The sequence below is a fragment of the Alosa alosa genome, chromosome 9 (genome assembly GCF_017589495.1).
Source record: "Alosa alosa isolate M-15738 ecotype Scorff River chromosome 9, AALO_Geno_1.1, whole genome shotgun sequence".
In the NCBI taxonomy this organism is placed as follows: domain Eukaryota; kingdom Metazoa; phylum Chordata; class Actinopteri; order Clupeiformes; family Clupeidae; genus Alosa; species Alosa alosa.
In genome coordinates, this window is record NC_063197.1 from 31,205,315 (window position 1) to 31,224,044 (window position 18,730).

Below are 18,730 nucleotides of genomic sequence, written 5' to 3' on the forward strand. Positions count from 1 at the left end.
AGGGAGGGGTGTAGAGAGAGAGAGAGAGAGAGAGAGAAGGAAGGAGGGAGAGAGGAGGGAGGGGTAGAGAGAGAGAGAGAGAGAGAGAGAGAGAAGGAAGGAGGGAGAGAGGAGGGAGGGGTGGAGAGAGAGAAGGAAGGAGGGAGAGAGGGGGGGAGGTGGAGAGAGAGAAGGAAGGGGGCAGAGGAGGGGGAAGAAGGAATAGAGAGAATGGAGGAGAGAGGGAGGTAGAGAGAGGAGGAGGAGAGAGGGAGGTAGAGAGAGGAGGAGGAAGTGCATTTCTTATTTTTGTGGTGGAGGGAAGCAGAAAGACTGTTGTGGGTTTCTGGCCCAATGAGTTACTCTGATTCTGCACACTGGAGGTGATCAACCATTCAACACACACACACACACACACACACACCCTTTGTCCACTCCTTTGCTTCATTTATTGTGTGTGTGTGTGTGTGTGTGTGTGTGTGTGTGTGTTGATGAATGATGTGAAGGAGTGGACTGAGGGTGTGTGGGCACGCTTGTGTGTGTTGAAGGATGGGGGAATGAGTGGACTGTGGAGGGTGTACGCTTGTGTGTGTGTGTGTGTGTGTGTGTGCACGCTCATACGTTAAAGGACGCATGTGGGTAGGTGTGTGCGCATGTGGTGGTATGTTGAAAGATGAGTAGGCTGTGTATGATTGGACGTGTGTGTGTGTGCATGTGTGAGCGCGTGCGCTTGTAAGTTGAAGGATGAGTGGGTTTGATTGGACCAGTGCTGGTTTCTTGTTCATAAATCTAACTGGTCTCTCTGCAGTCTGTGTGCATTCCCTCATCATTCTCCCCACGGGAATATTACACACACGCACGCATGCGCACACACACACACACACACACACACACACACACACACACACACACACACACACACACACACACACACCCCGCAAGCTCTCACATAACCAAACACATAGACATACAAATCACGTATGATCACTACATGCTTTCACTACATGCTTACACACACACACACACACATTGTCAGTGTTTTGAGCTGTGATGCCAATATCTCTGTTATTCTAGGCTCAAATGAAGTATTGACATTTTAATAAAGAAATTTTATTTCCATCGATTTTCCTTGAGCGGCAAGCACTACGAACAGACAGAGGAGAACAGGAGGAGAGAGGGATGGAGAGGAGAGGAGAAAAGGGGAGTGGAGGTAGAGATGGAGGGAGAAGAGAGGAGAGGAGAGGGGGAGTGAGGAACAAGACAGAAAAGAGAGAAAGGAGAGGGGGGGAGGGATGGAGAGGAGAGGGGGGAAGAGGAGAGGGGGAAGAGGAGAGGGGGAAGAGGGGGATGGGAGATAGATAGAGAGAGAGAGGAAGAGAAGTGTTAACGGAGACACAAAGATGGTTGAGCTGCAGGGATTCAGATTCAACAGATGTATTTGTCACATAAGGAGTTAGAACACACACGCACACACTCAGATTCAAGAGATGTATTTGTCACATAAGGAGTTAGAACACACACACACGCACACAATTAGATTCAAGAGATGTATTTGTCACATGAACAGTATACAGCTAGTAGTGCAATGGAAAGCTTTTTACTGTTAGTATGCCTTTGCTTAAACTGTTCAAAACACATTTTACCTATTCAAAACATCTTAAACTATTCAAAACACCTTTTATCTAAACTAGTTTCACACATATTATCTAGCATTGCAGCATTCACACATTTGTACTTGTTTTAGAGCAATTTAAGCACTTATGTATGATCAACAAATTATTTTTACATACCACTAGACTTTCCACAGTTCATTTCTGCTCCATTTTACAGTGGATAAGTATAGATAGTCAAATATATATATATATATATATTAAAACGGACAAAGAGAGATAGTAGTCATTGTATAGACAACAGTTGGAACAGAAGTCCTGAGTTTGCTTTAAAGAGGCGTGTCCATATTGAGGACTCATGGCCTGGGAGGCGTGTCCATATTGAGGACTCACCTAGCGTTCATGGGCTTCGGAAAAACCTTTTTCCTGGTGAAAACATCATCATTCTGCGTCATTCACGTCACATAATGTGTGAGTCAGAGGTTGGAAACTGGGGCTAGATTTTGCTAACAGAGTTGCCCAGTTAGGGGCTCGTCATGACTTTTGTCGTCACGTTGTAGTTCGTTTGTAGTCCATGTGGCCTTTCATGTTCAACAGTTTTAATGTGAACTTGGGAATTTGCCGTTTTTGTCACTTGAAAGCTGCATATCTTTTTTTCATAAGCGTCTTACACTATATTTTAACCGAATACAGTTGTTTGTTTAGAATTTGTGAGTGTATGTTTTAACCTTTGTTGTGGCATCCGTGTTTGTCACATGTTCCGACGGCAAAGCACATGAACACTTGCCGTGGGAAAAACAAAGTAGCCGCGGGGGCGGTCCTTGCCATTCCGAAGTGCCATGAATGCACCATCATGGCCTGGGAGTCTGGGGCGGTGGTAGTGTAGTGGTTAAGGAGCTGGGCTAGCGTGTAGCCTGAAAGTTGTCGGTTCAATTCCTGGCTTCCACCGTTGTGCCCTTGAGCAAGGCACTTAACCCCAAGTTGCTCCGGGGACAATGTGATCCCATGTAATATAGCTGACAAATGTAAGTCACTTTGGTTAAGAAGTGTCTGCTAAATGTAATGTAATGTAATGTAAATGTGTCCATATTGAGGACTCATGGCCTGGGAGGCGTGTCTATATTGAGGACTCATTGCCTGGGAGGCGTGTCCATATTGAGGACTCATGGCCTGGGGAAATAGATCCTCCTGAGGCCCTCAGTTTGGGCCATCAAACTACTGAAGCACTTGCCTGATTTCAGCAAACTGAAAAAGGAGTTAGTGGGATGGGTGGAGTTAGTGGGATGGGTGGAGTAACTATGTGTGTGTGTGTGTGTGTGTGTGTGTGTGTGTGTGTGTGTGTATTGGTATATACTGTGGTTATTAAGTGTGTGTGTGTGTGTGTTTGTGCTCCAGGTGTGTGTGTGTATTGGTATATCCTGTGGTCATTAAGGGTGTGTGTGTGTGCTTCAGGTGTGTGTATTAGTATATGCTGTGGTTATTAAGGGTGTGTGTGTGTGTGTGTGCGCTCCAGGTGTGTGTGTGTGTTGGTATATGCTGTGGTTATTAAGTGTGTGTGTGTGTGCTCCAGTTGTGTGTGTGTTGGTATATGTTGTGGTTATTAAGGGTGTGTGTGTGTGTGTGTGTGTGCGCTCCAGGTGTGTGTGTGTGTGTGTTGGTATATGCTGTGGTTATTAAGTGTGTGTGTGTGTGCTCCAGTTGTGTGTGTGTTGGTATATGTTGTGGTTATTAAGGGTGTGTGTGTGTGTGTGTGTGTTCCAGATGTGTGTGTACTGCCACAAGCCCAGCAGGCCGCCGTGTGGTGCATGCATCCAGTGTTCTCACGAGAGCTGCTCCACCTCCTTCCACGTCACCTGTGCACACCTGGCCGGGGTCGTCATGAAGCCAGCCGATTGGCCCTACGTTGTGTCAGTCACCTGCCAGAAGCACAAACGGACCAATCAGAAGGTAAGAGCATACACACACACACACGCTCACTCACTCATTCACTCACTCACTCACTCCATCTGGACATTAACATACAGAGATTCATTCTGATTTATTCTCTGTATGTCTCTCTTTTTCCTTTGCTCTCACTCTCTCTCTCACACACACACACACACACACACACACACACACACACACACACACACACACACACACACATTGGTTTCCTCTACTCCATCAGGTTAAGGTGGGGTCACGGGACCTGTTGCTAGGCCAGCAGGTGATTGGTCGCTACAGCAACGGTTGGTTTTACCGCTGCATCATCATCGGCATGGCAACACAGATTCTCTATGAGGTCAACTTTGATGACGGCTCTTACTGTGACAATGTCTACCCTGAGAATGTGGTGGTAAGTGTGATCACACACACACACACACACACACACACACACACACACACACACACACACACACACACACTTAAGAATCAATCATGTTTTTCACCTTAAACAAACACACACACACATTCATGTCCAGCAAATGTGGTCTGTAGAAATGATGGAATTTGACAAGATGTGGAAGTTTGGTCAAGACAGCTGACAGAAGTGATTGCTTCTCTTTAACCTGAAAAACTGAGGGTCTCTCTCTCTCTCTCTCACACACACACACACACACACACACACACACACACACACACACACACACACACACACACACACACTTTCTGTACTCAAGAGCTGACAGATAAAGGAGACAGAAACACAGCAGGCAGAAGAAGTTTTCTGTGTGTGTGTGTGTGTGTGTGTGTGTGTGTATGTGTATCACCGGATTGATGGGGAGACTGGGTCGCACATCTGGTCATGTTGTTTTTCTGTCAGACACCTAACTGATGTTTTGAAGTTCTGGTGTGTTGTGTACCCTGCGTGTGTGTGTGTGTGTGTGTGTGTGTGTGTGTGTGTGTGTGTGTGTGAGATCTCCCTGACGTCTGACCTTTGACCCCCAGAGCCATGACTGCCTACACTCGGGCCCTCCTGAGACGGGTGAGATTCTGTGTGTTTGCACCGCCGACGGACAGATGCTGAACGCCTCTTTCATCAAGGAACACACACACCGATTCTACCAGGTAACATACACTCTCTCTCTCTCTCTCTCACACACACACACACACACACACACACACACACACACACACACACACACACACACACACACACTGAGTCACAAAGGGCACTGGCAGAGCAGTTGAGGAGAGCACCAGTCTGTCAGCTGGAGCGTGAGACCTCAGCCAATCAGGGCACTGAGTCCAGGAACACAAAAATCAACGGCAATTGGTGGTACCGTTTCCTCCAGATCTGTGGAACATTGAGATCATTCATCCGTTGCAGCTCTAGGCTGCGAATTAACCGTCTGTTTTAGCGTAATCATCTTCGAACTAGACTGAAACTAGCCTAGTTCAAATTAGGGATCGACCGATATGGATTTTTTAGTACCGATACGATTTTTTTTTTCCATCAGCCTTAGCCGATGACCGATACAGGCTGCCGATTTTCTTGAGCCGATATTTGGAGCCGATACTGCTTTCATTTTGCTCCCTCAATTTACATCATACAAATGACACATAATTACACAAATGATGATAACAAATGTTATAAGTCTTAATTTAAAAAAGGAACATTTATTGAACTTATGGATGGGTGCACTGGATATGGTTAACTGTGCAAAATGCTTTCATCAAAATCTTACAACATGTTGATGATGCATTGCTTGCTGACATGATAAATAATTTAAGAAAACAATAAGCCTGAAAAGTAGCTATTGAAATAAAGTGCTTGATTTGTCATTTTAGACTGCATGGTTGGTGTCTATATTTTTCTAAAAAAAGCTGCCAGATTTGTCAACCACAGAACATAAATCAGCAGAGGAAAATAACGTGGAAATAACGTGGTGTCAGATGTTTCTGTTCTAAATCAATGTCAAAAGGTATAAAAACGTATCTCTCAAAGTTTTAAAATCTCTCCTTCAGGTAGCGCAGCACTCTCATATCGCTGTGATGCGTGTGTCCCACTGAGTGAAACAGACCGGACACACACACAAACTTCTGTTTGGTAGCTGACGAACCACCATTGAACTGGATTGATAATGATAACGTTAGCAAATGGCTCTAAACAAGTAAGGCATACACGGTATGTCTGGTACATGATAAACGTTAACACGAATTAATATTCAACTACACTTCTCTCATTATTAAAGCTCTGATATCACTGCGATGGCAACTCCGCCCGATCGAAGGGAGAGGGGGAGGGAGACGCACACACCACACGCATCCAAAACTCAGCCAGGTGGTCGCTGAATAAAAATCCCACAAATATCTCGAACAACGTCGGCATTACTTAATCATATGATTGACCAGTGTTAACAGCTAACAGCTACACATCTGGATAGCCTACAACTTGCAGCTCCTAAATACAATGGAAGCATGTTTTAGAACCTACAACACACACACACACACCACACGCTCCAACACTCAGCTATTTGAACAACGTTGGCATTAGGCTACTTAATCATATGACCAGTGTTTGTAACAGCTCCTGAAATACAATGGCAAGCAGTTTTAGGCTATAAACGATCATTAAGCATCTATCATTCGTGTTTTCCATTTGGACCCACAAACTTGCTTCCACCTTCAAAGTGTATGGCAATATTTCAGCTAAGTCAAACAGTTAAAAGATGCTTTGAAAGTTTAAGGTTTACTGTTGTCTTGAAGATATATCGGTCGATCCCTAGTTCAAATGTTCTCAAACGGACCGAACTAACGCTACAGTGATGTGTTCTAAGAAGGACGGGTCTTACTCAACAGCTGTTTCCTGCTAGTGTCATACAAGTGTGTGTGTGTGTGTGAACAATGACAATGAAATCAGATGTAAATACATGCAAATGACTTTACACAGAGCTATGCTCTCTCGCCCTCTCAAACACACACACTCCCATCCACCATATACACTCACACATACACCTGTGGGCGCGCACACATACACACACACACACACACACACACCATGGGAGGTGCGGTGGGATTGCTCCTAATGAGGGCAACAGAAGCAGGAGGTGTGTGTGTGTGTGTGTGTGTGTGTGTAGAAAAAGTGTTGAAAACTTCTCAAAGAGGCTGAGCTTTCCTCCTGCTGAAATACATTATTACCAAAGCAACACGCTGAGCATGGAGGGGGGGAGAGAGAGAGGAGATGGAGAGAGAGAGAGATGGAGAGATGGAGAGAGAGAAGGAGAAGGAAAGAGGAGAAGGCGAGAGCAGAGATGTGAAGCTCATGCTGGGTGTGGAGGTCTTCCCCTCTAACACTCTACATGATCCAGCACTCCTAATGAAGCACTCACTCACACACACACACACACACACACACACACACACACACACACACACACAGAAACAGAGAGAGAGAGAGAGAGAGTGTGTGTGTGTGTGTGAGAAAGAGAAGAGTGAGTGAGTGTGTGTGTGTGTGGTTTGTGATGTGTTTGTCACCCACACACACTCACATACACACACCACACACACACACACACACACAGAGAGAGAGAGAGAGAGAGAGAGAGAGAGAGAGAGAGAGAGAGAGAGAGAGAGAGAGAGAGAGAGAGAGAGAGAGAGAGAGAGAGAGAGAGAGAGAGAGAGAGAGTGTGTGTGTGTGTGTATGTGTGCGGGTGACACACATCGCAAACTACACACACACACACACACACACACACACACACTCACTCACTCTTCTCTTTCTCGCACACACACTTACTCACATACACACTCACATACACACTGTCTCCCCCATTCTGTGTGTTAAGCTCTGCGTCTGTCTGTCTGTCTGTCTGTCCGGCAGGTGGAGTTTCAGGACATGTCTCAGCTCCTTCTGAAACGCTCCGAGATCTACACACTAGAGCAGGAGCTGCCCAAGAGGGTCATGGCACGCCTGGTGAGACACACACACACACACACACACACACACACACACACACACACACACAATGTGTAAATGCATTCCAAGGTTTCACACAGACACACACACATTCTGTATTTAACAACATGTCAAGTACTACTAGTCTGAGCGAATTAGGGTTGAAGGTGGAAGTAAATACAGCAAAAGGATATTGGGTATCAATCGAACCGTAATTACATGTAGATTAAGAATTTCAGGTGCCTACAGCACAGATTTGTACCAGAAAAAAGATATACAGCTTTGAATGGACCATGGTATAATGATTATTGGGCCAAAATCCTATATTATCACATATAGATATTAGCTGATATCTCCCATACTGGTAAAAGGATCTTTACCAAACTTGGTGTACTTACTCACCATAAGTTCTTGATGAAATTAGTAGGTGTTTAATGTCTTGGGGTCAAAGGTCAAGGTCACGTGAGGTCATACTTGACATGCAATGTTTGTTTTATACCTCTCAAGCAGATTGAAGGATCCTCATTAAAGGTGCCATGTGTAATGTCCGGCAAAAAATCAATTCATACTCCACATTCCATAAAAGATGGGGGCAGTATACCTCCAGAAAGTGAGTTGGTCTACCCTAGAGTAACAACCGAGACACGTGTATTGCAGTTTGGCTGGCGGTTATGTTGCCCGCATACCGCCTCCCATGGCCGAAACTGGTATTATGACACCTGTCGGGCTGTGGCTAGTAATTTAGCATGCTAATTCAGGTTGATATCTCTGCAGCACTATACCTTGTCATTTTTTTAAGGACATCATCGCCCTTATTTCTTCTCATTCTTTTGATGCGTGTAGCTCATTTTTTTGATATTTTTACCTCAATTCTTACACATGGCACCTTTTAAACCCAACACTGTTAAGTAAGCCTAAATTAACTAATAAGGCATTAAAGATCATGGGGTCACAGGTAGAGGTTAAAGGTCATGAGGTTATAGCTGGCTGAGGCATAGAATCAACTATCTGAATTGACATTAAAAAAGATTATGACATTTATTAAAGCAAAACAAACTTTATTTTCTGTATAAAAACAGTTGTTTCAACCTCCACATCTTATTTTAGTATTGTAGTAGTATCCTCTCTGAAACCAGGTGAAATCAAAATAATTTGCTGTTTTAAAAATGCAAATATCTGTGTAAATACCTTTTTAAACCGTTTTAAAATAACCGTTTCAGTTCATAAATGATATTGGAGTAAAAAACAAAGTACTAATACATAACATTCAATAACAACATTGTAGTTCATTTAGACAAGCTGAATAGCAGAAGTTTTAGATTAAATCCAAACCATTTCTGTCAAACATCTGATAAACATTGTCATCTTGAGCTATTTCCTTCAATTTAAATTATAACGCCAGACAATCGATGTAAATCTCTATGTTGATAGAATAGTTTTGGAAATAAAAACTACCCTTGCATTGCAATGCAATAGTTACAGTATACTTTGTTCCCTTAAGTTGGTAGTAGGCATATAAGCAACGGCAGTAGGACTGATATTACCTAGGATTCTACTAGGTATTATGGTGGGTTTTCAGGATGTGAAGGGATGTGATCATGGGTTTCGTAAGGGTTCATACTATTGCATGGGTTTTCATGTTCTAGAAGAATGTAGTCATGAGTGTCATAAGTCTTAATGCCACTGCATTTGCTTTGAGCAGTGTGAGGTCATTGTATCTTGTGTAGGTCAGACCAACTGTCAGAAGAGTGGGGTGAGTGGAAAAGTACTGGGGGTACCAGGATGAGAGGATCTCCTCCTTTACATGGTTAAGGGAGAGGAGGTGTTATCAAGCTGGTGAGGACTGGACAGGACAGGGATGAGGAGGCCACTGTGCCTTATGAGTTAGGGTCTAGCTAGGAAGAGAATAAGATACGAAGGCCTTATTTCACCAAACTGGAAGGAAACAAAAAAACTTAGGGTTACACTATTTTACATATGTTACCTACTGTATGCATTACATAGGTTTGCACATAGTTTTATGCATGATGGGAAGATGGTTTCCACCAATGTGAGCGACCCTGCTTGGTACTGATTGGTGAAGGGTGTTGATGCAGATGGCGTGAGAGGGCTGAGGAGTATAACATATAGTGTACAGCCCTCTGTAGGGGAGACCTTGTCGGGGGCCCCAGCTGATGACCTCTCCTCCCTATTGCTTTGATGGTTGGTCTGAACTTTGGGCTGTACTATCATTGCAATACGGGGCAATACGGTGAATAAAGATCAACAGTCTTCGGAAAATCTTCTATCTACATTGTCTCCTTCAGACGCCTTGTTCCAGAGTGCTAAATTACTAAATAGTCAAGTGTTAATTGGTCAATTGGATTTGGAAGTGGCCATTTTCTAGCCTGGAAAATCCAGACCCTGGTAAACTACAAAGATTAAGGGTCTGTGGCCGGTTGCACAAAGCACCTTAAGTTTTTTCCCTTAAGTATGACCCTTAAGGCTTAATTTCTCCTCAGGTAAGGGATTTACTTAAGGGTGTTGCACAGAATACCTTAAAATGTTTCCTTAGTTAAGGAGAAACGTCAAGGGATTTACTGCACTGAAAGGGATTTTCCGGCATGAAAATTCTATAGTTTCCACGGAGATTGTTCAACAGCTTAGTGTTAATTTTGTCACCTATTTTTAATTTAGTCCTAGTCTTAATCTTGTGACGAAATCTCCTTTTTAGTCTTTGTCATATTTAGTCATTCAAATATCATTTTTGTTAGTCAAGTTTTAGTCGACTAAAAGTCTCGTCATTTTAGTCTAGTTTTAGTCAAAAGAAAACTAAAGGTATCTTAGTCTTAGTCAGTTTTAGTCAACATATTTTAGTCTTTTTTTATAACAAATTATTTCTGATTACCATTTGAGTCAAATAGTGTTTCACACATCTCAATTTTCCAACAATATTGTGTGTCCACAGGGCTACTCGTCAGTTATAATTACTCATTCTGATTTTTTGTCAGTCAGTATGTTTACATGCACAGGTAAGTCGAGCTTCAGTTATAGCTCGGCTGGGATTTGACCATAGACAGTAAAGATTTGACTGGACCACTGTCATATTAAGAGACCAGTGTTTCTCAAAGTGTGGTCCGAATCACTGGTGGTCCGCAAGCTATGACGTGGCAAAATATAATATAGATGAGTTGCTTGCAATATTGAACCAACTTGTATGTAAAAACAGTTCTACAACACTGTCTATGTAAGATATGCCAGTTTAAATCATACAGTATGAATCCACACACAATAAGCAAAGTGCAAAGACAATAAGCAAGGTGGTTCAGTGAGTAGGCCTATAGTGTAGACTAATTATAGGCTACTGTTGAAGTAGGTATAATCTTTTTTTTTTTTTTTTTGGGTTAGTTAAGTGGTCCTGAAACTGAAAAAGTTTGAGAAACACTGTCGTGAATAAAAGTATTAATGTTTTACTCCGCCTAAGCTAGATGGCGATATGTAAACACAACACATTCCCCAAACAGACTCTCCATCTTAGCCATAGCTAACTTGCTAGCGAACTTTCCATATTAGCTTACTTGCTAGCAAACTTTGCATCATCAGTCTAACTAGTTAAATAGTTGACATTACATGATGAACATTTTCGTATGGACATTCTGGGGGATGTTAATTTGTATGAGAGAAGCTTCAACTTCTGGGTATGTAGCATTGTGGCATAAAGCTTAGGTAGTTATCTTGCTAACTCTAGCAGAAATCTCCAGTGTTCTTGTTCCATGTAGTTTCGTGTTGCAGCCACAGGGTTGCAGCAACAGCACTTAGACTAGCCTACAGGAAAGCTGTTGCGTATGAACTCATTCGGAATATTTTGAAAACGTAACAGCTAGATATTCTGTCTTCTCATTTTGTAGACGAAAATGAAGAGAGATTTTATCTTAGTTTTATTTCATGCAAAACATTTTAGTCTCGTCTTTTTTTCACAACAATAATGCATCTTAAGATAGTCTTAGTCAGTGTTTCAGGACATTACTGCCGTCTCGTCATCGTCTCGTCTTAGTCATGAAAAAAAAGGTTGTTGACGAACATATTTCCTCTTGTCTCGTCTGACGAAATTAACACTACAACAGCTGGAGCCTAGCTAACTGCCTTTGCCGCGATGCCGTTAGTTAACCCACCGAACACAGTGCTTATATCTTATCATTCATCTTACCTTAATAATATTAGCGGAAATTATCCAGGTAGCAAGTAAAACATGTTATATACATGAAATGAACAATACTAGTTGGCAAGTTAGAAAGGATCCTGACAGTCATCAGTGCACCAACGTTTTGCCTAGCGAACCGAACCGAAGCTCATAGGCTAACAAGACATCCATATGAATTGTTAACGTTAGCCTACGTAAACCAAACAATAACAATACGGCATATTTCTAATAGGCCTATCTATTTGACAGAGGAAGCATATTAACAGAGAGGTTTTATTTTGAATGGTCAAAAGTAGTTAATAAACTTCATTTATCAGCATCAATTGGTTAAGGTAGAGTCAGATGTCCCTTAGGGCTTTCCCCTTAGACTACTAAGGTCTTTTGTGTAACAGTTTAAGGGATTTCTTACAAGACAAACCCTTAAATACTAAGGGAAAATGTTAAGGAACCCTTAAGGAGAAAACTTAAGGGTGTTTGTGCAACCGTTTTTATTTTAAGGGACCCTTAAATTAGATTTTAAGGGAAAAACTTAACTTAAGGTGCTTTGTGCAACCGGCCACTGGCCACGAACAATGTAATGGCCCAACTCGAGGGGCGGCACCATGGATGCATTTGAAAATCTCACTGCACGCAATTGGATAACACTTTGAATGATTCCGGACTTCGACACAATTGGATAACACTATGACCAATGTTGCAGCGCTGTCGTCATCAGTTTAGCTCGCCTCTGGCCTGTATATATCAGATACGCCAATTTGATTGGTTCCCCGGGATGCAAGGGGTAAAAGTAACGTGCATCATTGCTCATTCCATTGTGCTCTCGCGAGAACTCTCGTTCCACGACAGTATCCTGTTTGGAGTGTGCTTCTCTGTTTACTTTTCGGTGCAGTACTACTAACCGCTGCTAAGAAACTAGTCCCTCAAAATGTTATGCGATCATTGAAATGCAAGGATAGAATAATGTTAGAAATAAAACTATCAACACAGACATTTACATCGACAGTCTGCCGTTATAATTTATTTGTCTGCCGTTATATGTATGTATTTGCCTGGGTGTACTGTGGAGTGGGTAAGACTGTTTTTAGTGGCAGGCTGCGAACCCTGCAATTAGAAGGACTGGATGAAACGTTTTGAAAACGGTCTCCACTGATAAATATCACACATGCTAACTTGGAAATGAGGTACTATGTCCAAAATCCTGAACCACCCCTTTAAAAATGTGTTGTTGCCTATAGCAATGCTATAGTAAATCAGCTTTTGCAAGCCAGTGCTACAAGATGACAGTTCACCTCCACATTGGCAGATAACGCAAAGATCTGCGCATATGCCAGGTTCCTCTTCAAGTGCTGTCTCCTCATCCATTGCAGTGAAATGGAAAATAATGAATCAAGACAGTACTGAGCACAACTATATACTGATATTCATCCCAGGTGAAACTGGCAGGAGAAAGTGGACAACGCCTTGTCCATGAAGGGAAAATAGCAAGGGCCACAGTTAGCAGTCATGCTAACGTATGGAATATCACAACAGCACAGAAAGCTATAATTTACAGCTGCAAGTAGCACTGCTTGTACTGTGGAAATGACTGCATGGGCAATATTGAAAGAGATATTGGTCAGGTCATGACTATGCTAGTGGAAGTATTTCACTGTTATGGAAATGCTAAGCACATTTGCCTACAGTAATTGCAATCAGATTCTTGATTCTTATATACAAAGGAGGGGTATTAAACTCATTGTGCTGTAGATAGGGACTCCCCATGTCAAAAACAACCAAGTCTATGTTGTGCAACATAAAAAAACATTCACTATATTTACAGTAATTGAATTGATCATGGCATGTTGATTGGCATGTCTCCACCGTCTATAACCTTGTATGTCAGGGGATGAAACTGCTAACCTTTAACCCCATGGCCCTGAGTCCCTAAGTTCACCTAACTTATATAGACAATAAATGTACTAGAGTTAATGAAGATCCATCAGTCTGCTTTGGAGATATGAACCAAATACTACAAGTTATTTGTGTGACCCCTTGTAACCTTGACCGTTGACCTCAAGACCTAAATTGTCTTGCCAGCTCTTTGACAACTTATAGTGGGTAAGTTGACCAAGTTTGATGAATATCTTTCAATTGGCTTAAGAGATATCAGCTGATATCAAGATGTACTAACATACGTTTTTGGCCCAAAATTCATTGTGCCATGCTCCATTCAAAGCCCTATATATTTTTTTCGGTACAAATCTGCGCTGTAGGCACCACAAATTCTTAATCTACAGAAAATTACGATTCAAATGATACCAAATTTGCTTTTGCCTTATTTACTTGCACCTTTGACCCTTTTCTAGGCTAATTCGCTCAGACTATACTGTGTGTATGTATTTCACTGCTGAGATATTAATGTGTGTGTGTGTGTGTGATCAGGTCCTGTCCGCTGTGAAGCCGGAGTCTCACTCTCAGGACGACGACGAGGCTCAAGCTGCCAAGAGGCCACGCCTCCCAGTCCCGCCTCCCCAGGAACCAGCCCCACTCACGCCAGCATTAGCTCCGCCTCCCCAGGAACAGGCCCTGCCTTCACCAGCACTAGCCCCGCCTCTTGCCCCAGATGCTGCAGCAAGTCACGCCCATAACCATGGTCCCGCCCCCGGCCCTTACGGGTTTCTCCCCCCCACCTCGCCGCCCCCCCACACCCAGCCCGCCCCCCCCACGCAGGCCACACACACGCACACACACACACACACACACACACCGGTTCCGCAGGAGGCCAGCTACACACCCAGCTCTGGATACGTGGCCTACATGGAGGCTCTGCTCAACTCGAACTTTCCCTCCGAGGAGGGGCCGGCCCACGAGGCCCAGGGCGTCATGTATTAAACACACACACACACACAGCATTTACATTTTAATATATAGATGCTCACAAATACATGCATTAATATATGTGCACATAATGCCTACACACACATGCCCTATACATAACCACACACACACACACACACACACACACACACACACACACACACTCCGATTTCCTGCTAATTATGTTCCCAGGAACAAACTCAGAACTGAACTTGTCTGTCTGCATGTGTGTTTTGTATGTATGTTTGTTTGTATGTTTGTCCATATGATTTGACTGCTGTTGTCAGCCATGTTGTCTTGGCTGAGTTCTTCAGCAGGTGGAGATTTATCACCTACCTTTCACCTGCCTAGTACCTCTCTCTCTCACTAACTCACTCTCTCTCACACACACACACACACACGCACACACACAGACAGACAGACACACACACACACACACTCTCTCCTCATCTCTGCCCCCACCAACATGATATGCTGTTACTTTATGTGTTCCCATAAGTATTTTTCTACAGTAAAGCCAAACACACACACACACACACACACAGACTCAAACTCCGCTAACTTGCAGGAAGGCACAATAAGAGAGAACCAGTCAGATAAGCATTGTGTGTACAGTTTGTGGGGTGGGGGGGTGCGGGGGGGTGGGTGGGGTGGTCCGGGATCGTTGGGATCAGGTGTTTCGGTGTCACATGTAGAGCTTATATTTGAGAATGCAAACCTTGGAAGAGACGTGCAGAAATGTGTGTGTGTGTGTGTGTCTACACCTCACTATCACTCTCTCTGTGTGTAAAACCACTGGGGAGTGTCTCTGTGTGTGTGATGCTGTGAAATAATGAGATTTTGCTTTTGTCAAAAACACACACACAGACACACACACATACATACACACACACACACACACAGAGCATGTGGTGCTGCTTCCAGGAAGGTTTTGTAGCACCCTTGATAAATGTAGAATATTGGATACAATATGCTTTGTCTCTTTTTATTATGGTTGTTCTGATTTCAATGTTGTCTTGTATGCTTTCTAAAGTTTTCATTTTGTGAAATTCTTGAAACCGTGTCAGAGGATGGGGAAAAAAATAGATTGTTTTGACAGATTTATAACTCTTATTTTTTAGAGATTTTAGACACACAAAGAATTCAGCTTTTATTCCTGATTATTGGAAGTCCATTTTCAAAGGTTTGTGAAATAAACTCAGCTCTTCTGATGGTGCTAGCAGGCCCTGTTGCTACAGCTGTGTACACACGTGTATCTGTCTGACTCGCCTCATCCCCCCCCCCCTCTCTCTTCTAACCCCCCCCTCTTTCTCACCACCCCTCTCTCTCTCTCCTCACCCCCCTCTCTCTCCCTCTCTCCTCCATCCTCTCTTTCTCTCTCTATCCCCCTCCTAATTCTTGTTCTCTCCCTCTCTGGGCCCCATCATGACAGTCAAAAGCGCATCGTCACTCGTCAAAAGCTTATTCAAATTTAGTAGGATGTCCAGTCCACATTGGGAGGGGTTTTGTTATCAAACGTCGAGCGCATGGCCCAACAAGGTGTTCCTAGATTTTTTAATCAGTCATGGATGTGTTTGGGGCGTAACATCATTTTAAACCAATGAGAATGACATCTGTCATTCCCTTTAACGGCGCAAAGCGCGATATGTCAAATAAATGCATCGGTATTTTGACATTCAACGGTGCATTTGAAGGAGGCTGCTTGCGTGACCGTATGGAATAGTCATTCCACTAAACCATGCTTTACTAAAACCTAGCAAAGCCCTCGCGCATTTGCACTCCTCTATTATTTGAACTCATTGGCAAAGTGAAACTAACTTCACCAAGGTGTCAGTCAACAACAAGACGGTTATATGCAGTTACTTTCACTATTGACTGACAATGGGTTACCATCGAAAACATAGGCTGGAAAAAGCAAAACTTACCATAATAATGCTCAAATGACTGAATAAAAAAACATTTATCCTGCAGAGGAGTTGCTTAAATCTATTGACTGACGGACCATTGCTTCTTCAGCTGTGCTCCATAAATCATTTATCCTCGGTCCTCTCCCTAATCACTTTTAACCGTCATTACCAATTTGCAAATCATGAGATGTATAGTATTTCGTAATATCTTTATTCTAATTTTGTTTGCCATTGTAATCGTGCGATTTGTAATGTTTTGCATGGACGTGCTCTCTGATAGAAGGATGGTGCGTTGGGACTGTTGACAATGCGCTTTTAAAATAACATATAAACAACTCACCATAGACTTCTGACCAGGTGTACAATAGCGATTTTTAGACAATGTGCTAAGCCACACCCTAAGTTGTTAATTGCCACACCCATGGGCGCATTGTTTAAAAAATAAATGTGCAAAATACCGAATTAAACTTTGCAACGGGTGGAAAACGAGTTTTAGGCCATGCGCCAGGGTGAAAAATATAGCCCTCTATCCCCCCCCCTTTCATTCTCTCTGACTCTCTCTCGCTCTCTCTTTCACACACATGAGCTCCAACATACACTCTCACTGGCCCCTTTATGAGGTACTGCTTACTAGTACCGGGTTGGTTCACATTTATCGGCTGCACATCTCCTGTTCTGCCACGTCCCAAAGGGGCCCTGTTGGGTTGAGATCTGGTGACTCCGCCACGTCCCAAAGGGGCCCTGTTGGGTTGAGATCTGGTGACTCCGCCACGTCCCAAAGGGGCCCTGTTGGGTTGAGATCTGGTGACTGTGGAGGCCATTTGAGTAGTGAACTCATCGTCTTGTTTGAGAAAGCAGTTTGCCATGGTTCCAGCTTTGGTACATGGTGCGTTATCCTGCTGGAAGTAGCCTTCACAAGATGGGTACAGTGTGGTCACGAAGCGGTGGACCCGCTCAGCAAAATGTTGGTAAATGATGCCCAGTTAGCACTAAGGGGCTCAAAGTGTGCCATAAGAATATCTCCCCCCACACCATTACCCCACCACCACCAGCCTGGACCGTGGAAGGCCAGATGGGTCCATGCTTTCATGGTGTTCACGCCTAATACTGACCCCACCGTCCAAGTATCAGTAGTTTCTCAAATACTGTGTGTGTGTGTGTGTGTGTGTGTGTGTGTGTCCCAGTAGATCACCAGTTTCTGAAATACTCAGACCAGCCTGTCTGGCACCAACTACCATGACACGTTCAATGCCCCTTAAGTCACCTTTCTTGCCCGTTCTGATGGTCAGTTTAAACTTGAACTATGGAAATATTATTCGTAATTCACATTTATTTATTAAATAATCGATTGCGCCTGACTGTCCAGTGATCTGCCGGAGTCAGCTGGGAGGAGCTTGAAAAGGCGACCTCGGACACACCAGCTGACATGACTCACGGGAGATATCGCAGAATTTTGTCTGCATTGGATATGGTTTAAATTTCCTTCCTGTTTATTAAAATGAAAGTGATGACTGACTAAATAAATCACTACGATGTTTAATAAACCGTTGTAGGCATACATTTAACAAGTCATCATCATATCACATCAATTAAGTGTTTTCTGTAGGCTAGTATGTGCGACATTGGTTTACACCACAGCAAAAAATCAACAAGCAGAAATCACATACAAGAAGGTATCCTTTTGATTTTTTTTTGTACATTTTTGCACATTCCAACATAAGGAAGCAGCATGAGAATCTTTTCGTTTTTCTGCCTTATTTTCTAACTCTTTTTCAAGTCAAGTCAAGTTTATTTATATAGCGCATTTCATACACAGAGGTCATTCAATGTGCTTTTTTCCGAGGCTGCAGTGATAGCAACAGCAACAGCTGTTACAAGAGGGTATGGTGTCCCTTTGTTATGATGCACTTCCTGCAACGGCCATTTGTCTCTGAAAGACTTAACTCCCTCTCCAGCCCTGAGCTGCCTGTGGGCTGGATGTGAGTGAGGCGTGTGTAATAGCCAGACCTGAGCCAGCGCTGCCGGATGTGAGCCACGTGTGGGCTGGATGTGAGTGAGGCGTGTGTAATAGCCAGACCTGAGCCAGCGCTGCTGGATGTGAGCCACGTGTGGGCTGGATGTGAGTGAGGTGTGTGTAATAGCCAGACCTGAGCCAGCGTGGATGTGAGCCACGCGTGGGCCAGACCTGCCAGGGTGCTCTGCTCTGCTCCAAGCTCTGTGGCCTGCTAGTGCTGCGGCTCTGCATCTCATTTTAAAACCAATTAGCCTTTTTAGCCTTTAGCCCCCAGAGTGCAGCTCCACAGGCTGCATCACGTGGGCG

General features: G+C 43.5%; 1 protein-coding gene across 1 annotated transcript in view; it reads left to right on the forward strand.

Moving 5' to 3' along the window:
• The window catches only part of kdm4b (lysine (K)-specific demethylase 4B), a 53,388-nt gene extending 38,440 nt beyond the window's left edge, over window positions 1–14,948 (forward strand). Inside the window, exons 18-22 of the mRNA XM_048252917.1 lie at window positions 3,351–3,536; window positions 3,757–3,924; window positions 4,518–4,637; window positions 7,393–7,485; window positions 14,069–14,948. Of these exons, the coding sequence (XP_048108874.1) occupies window positions 3,351–3,536; window positions 3,757–3,924; window positions 4,518–4,637; window positions 7,393–7,485; window positions 14,069–14,518 (1,017 nt within the window). The 3' untranslated portion in view covers window positions 14,519–14,948. The remainder of the gene's footprint in view (window positions 1–3,350; window positions 3,537–3,756; window positions 3,925–4,517; window positions 4,638–7,392; window positions 7,486–14,068) is intronic.
• The last annotated feature ends 3,782 nt before the right edge of the window (window positions 14,949–18,730 follow it).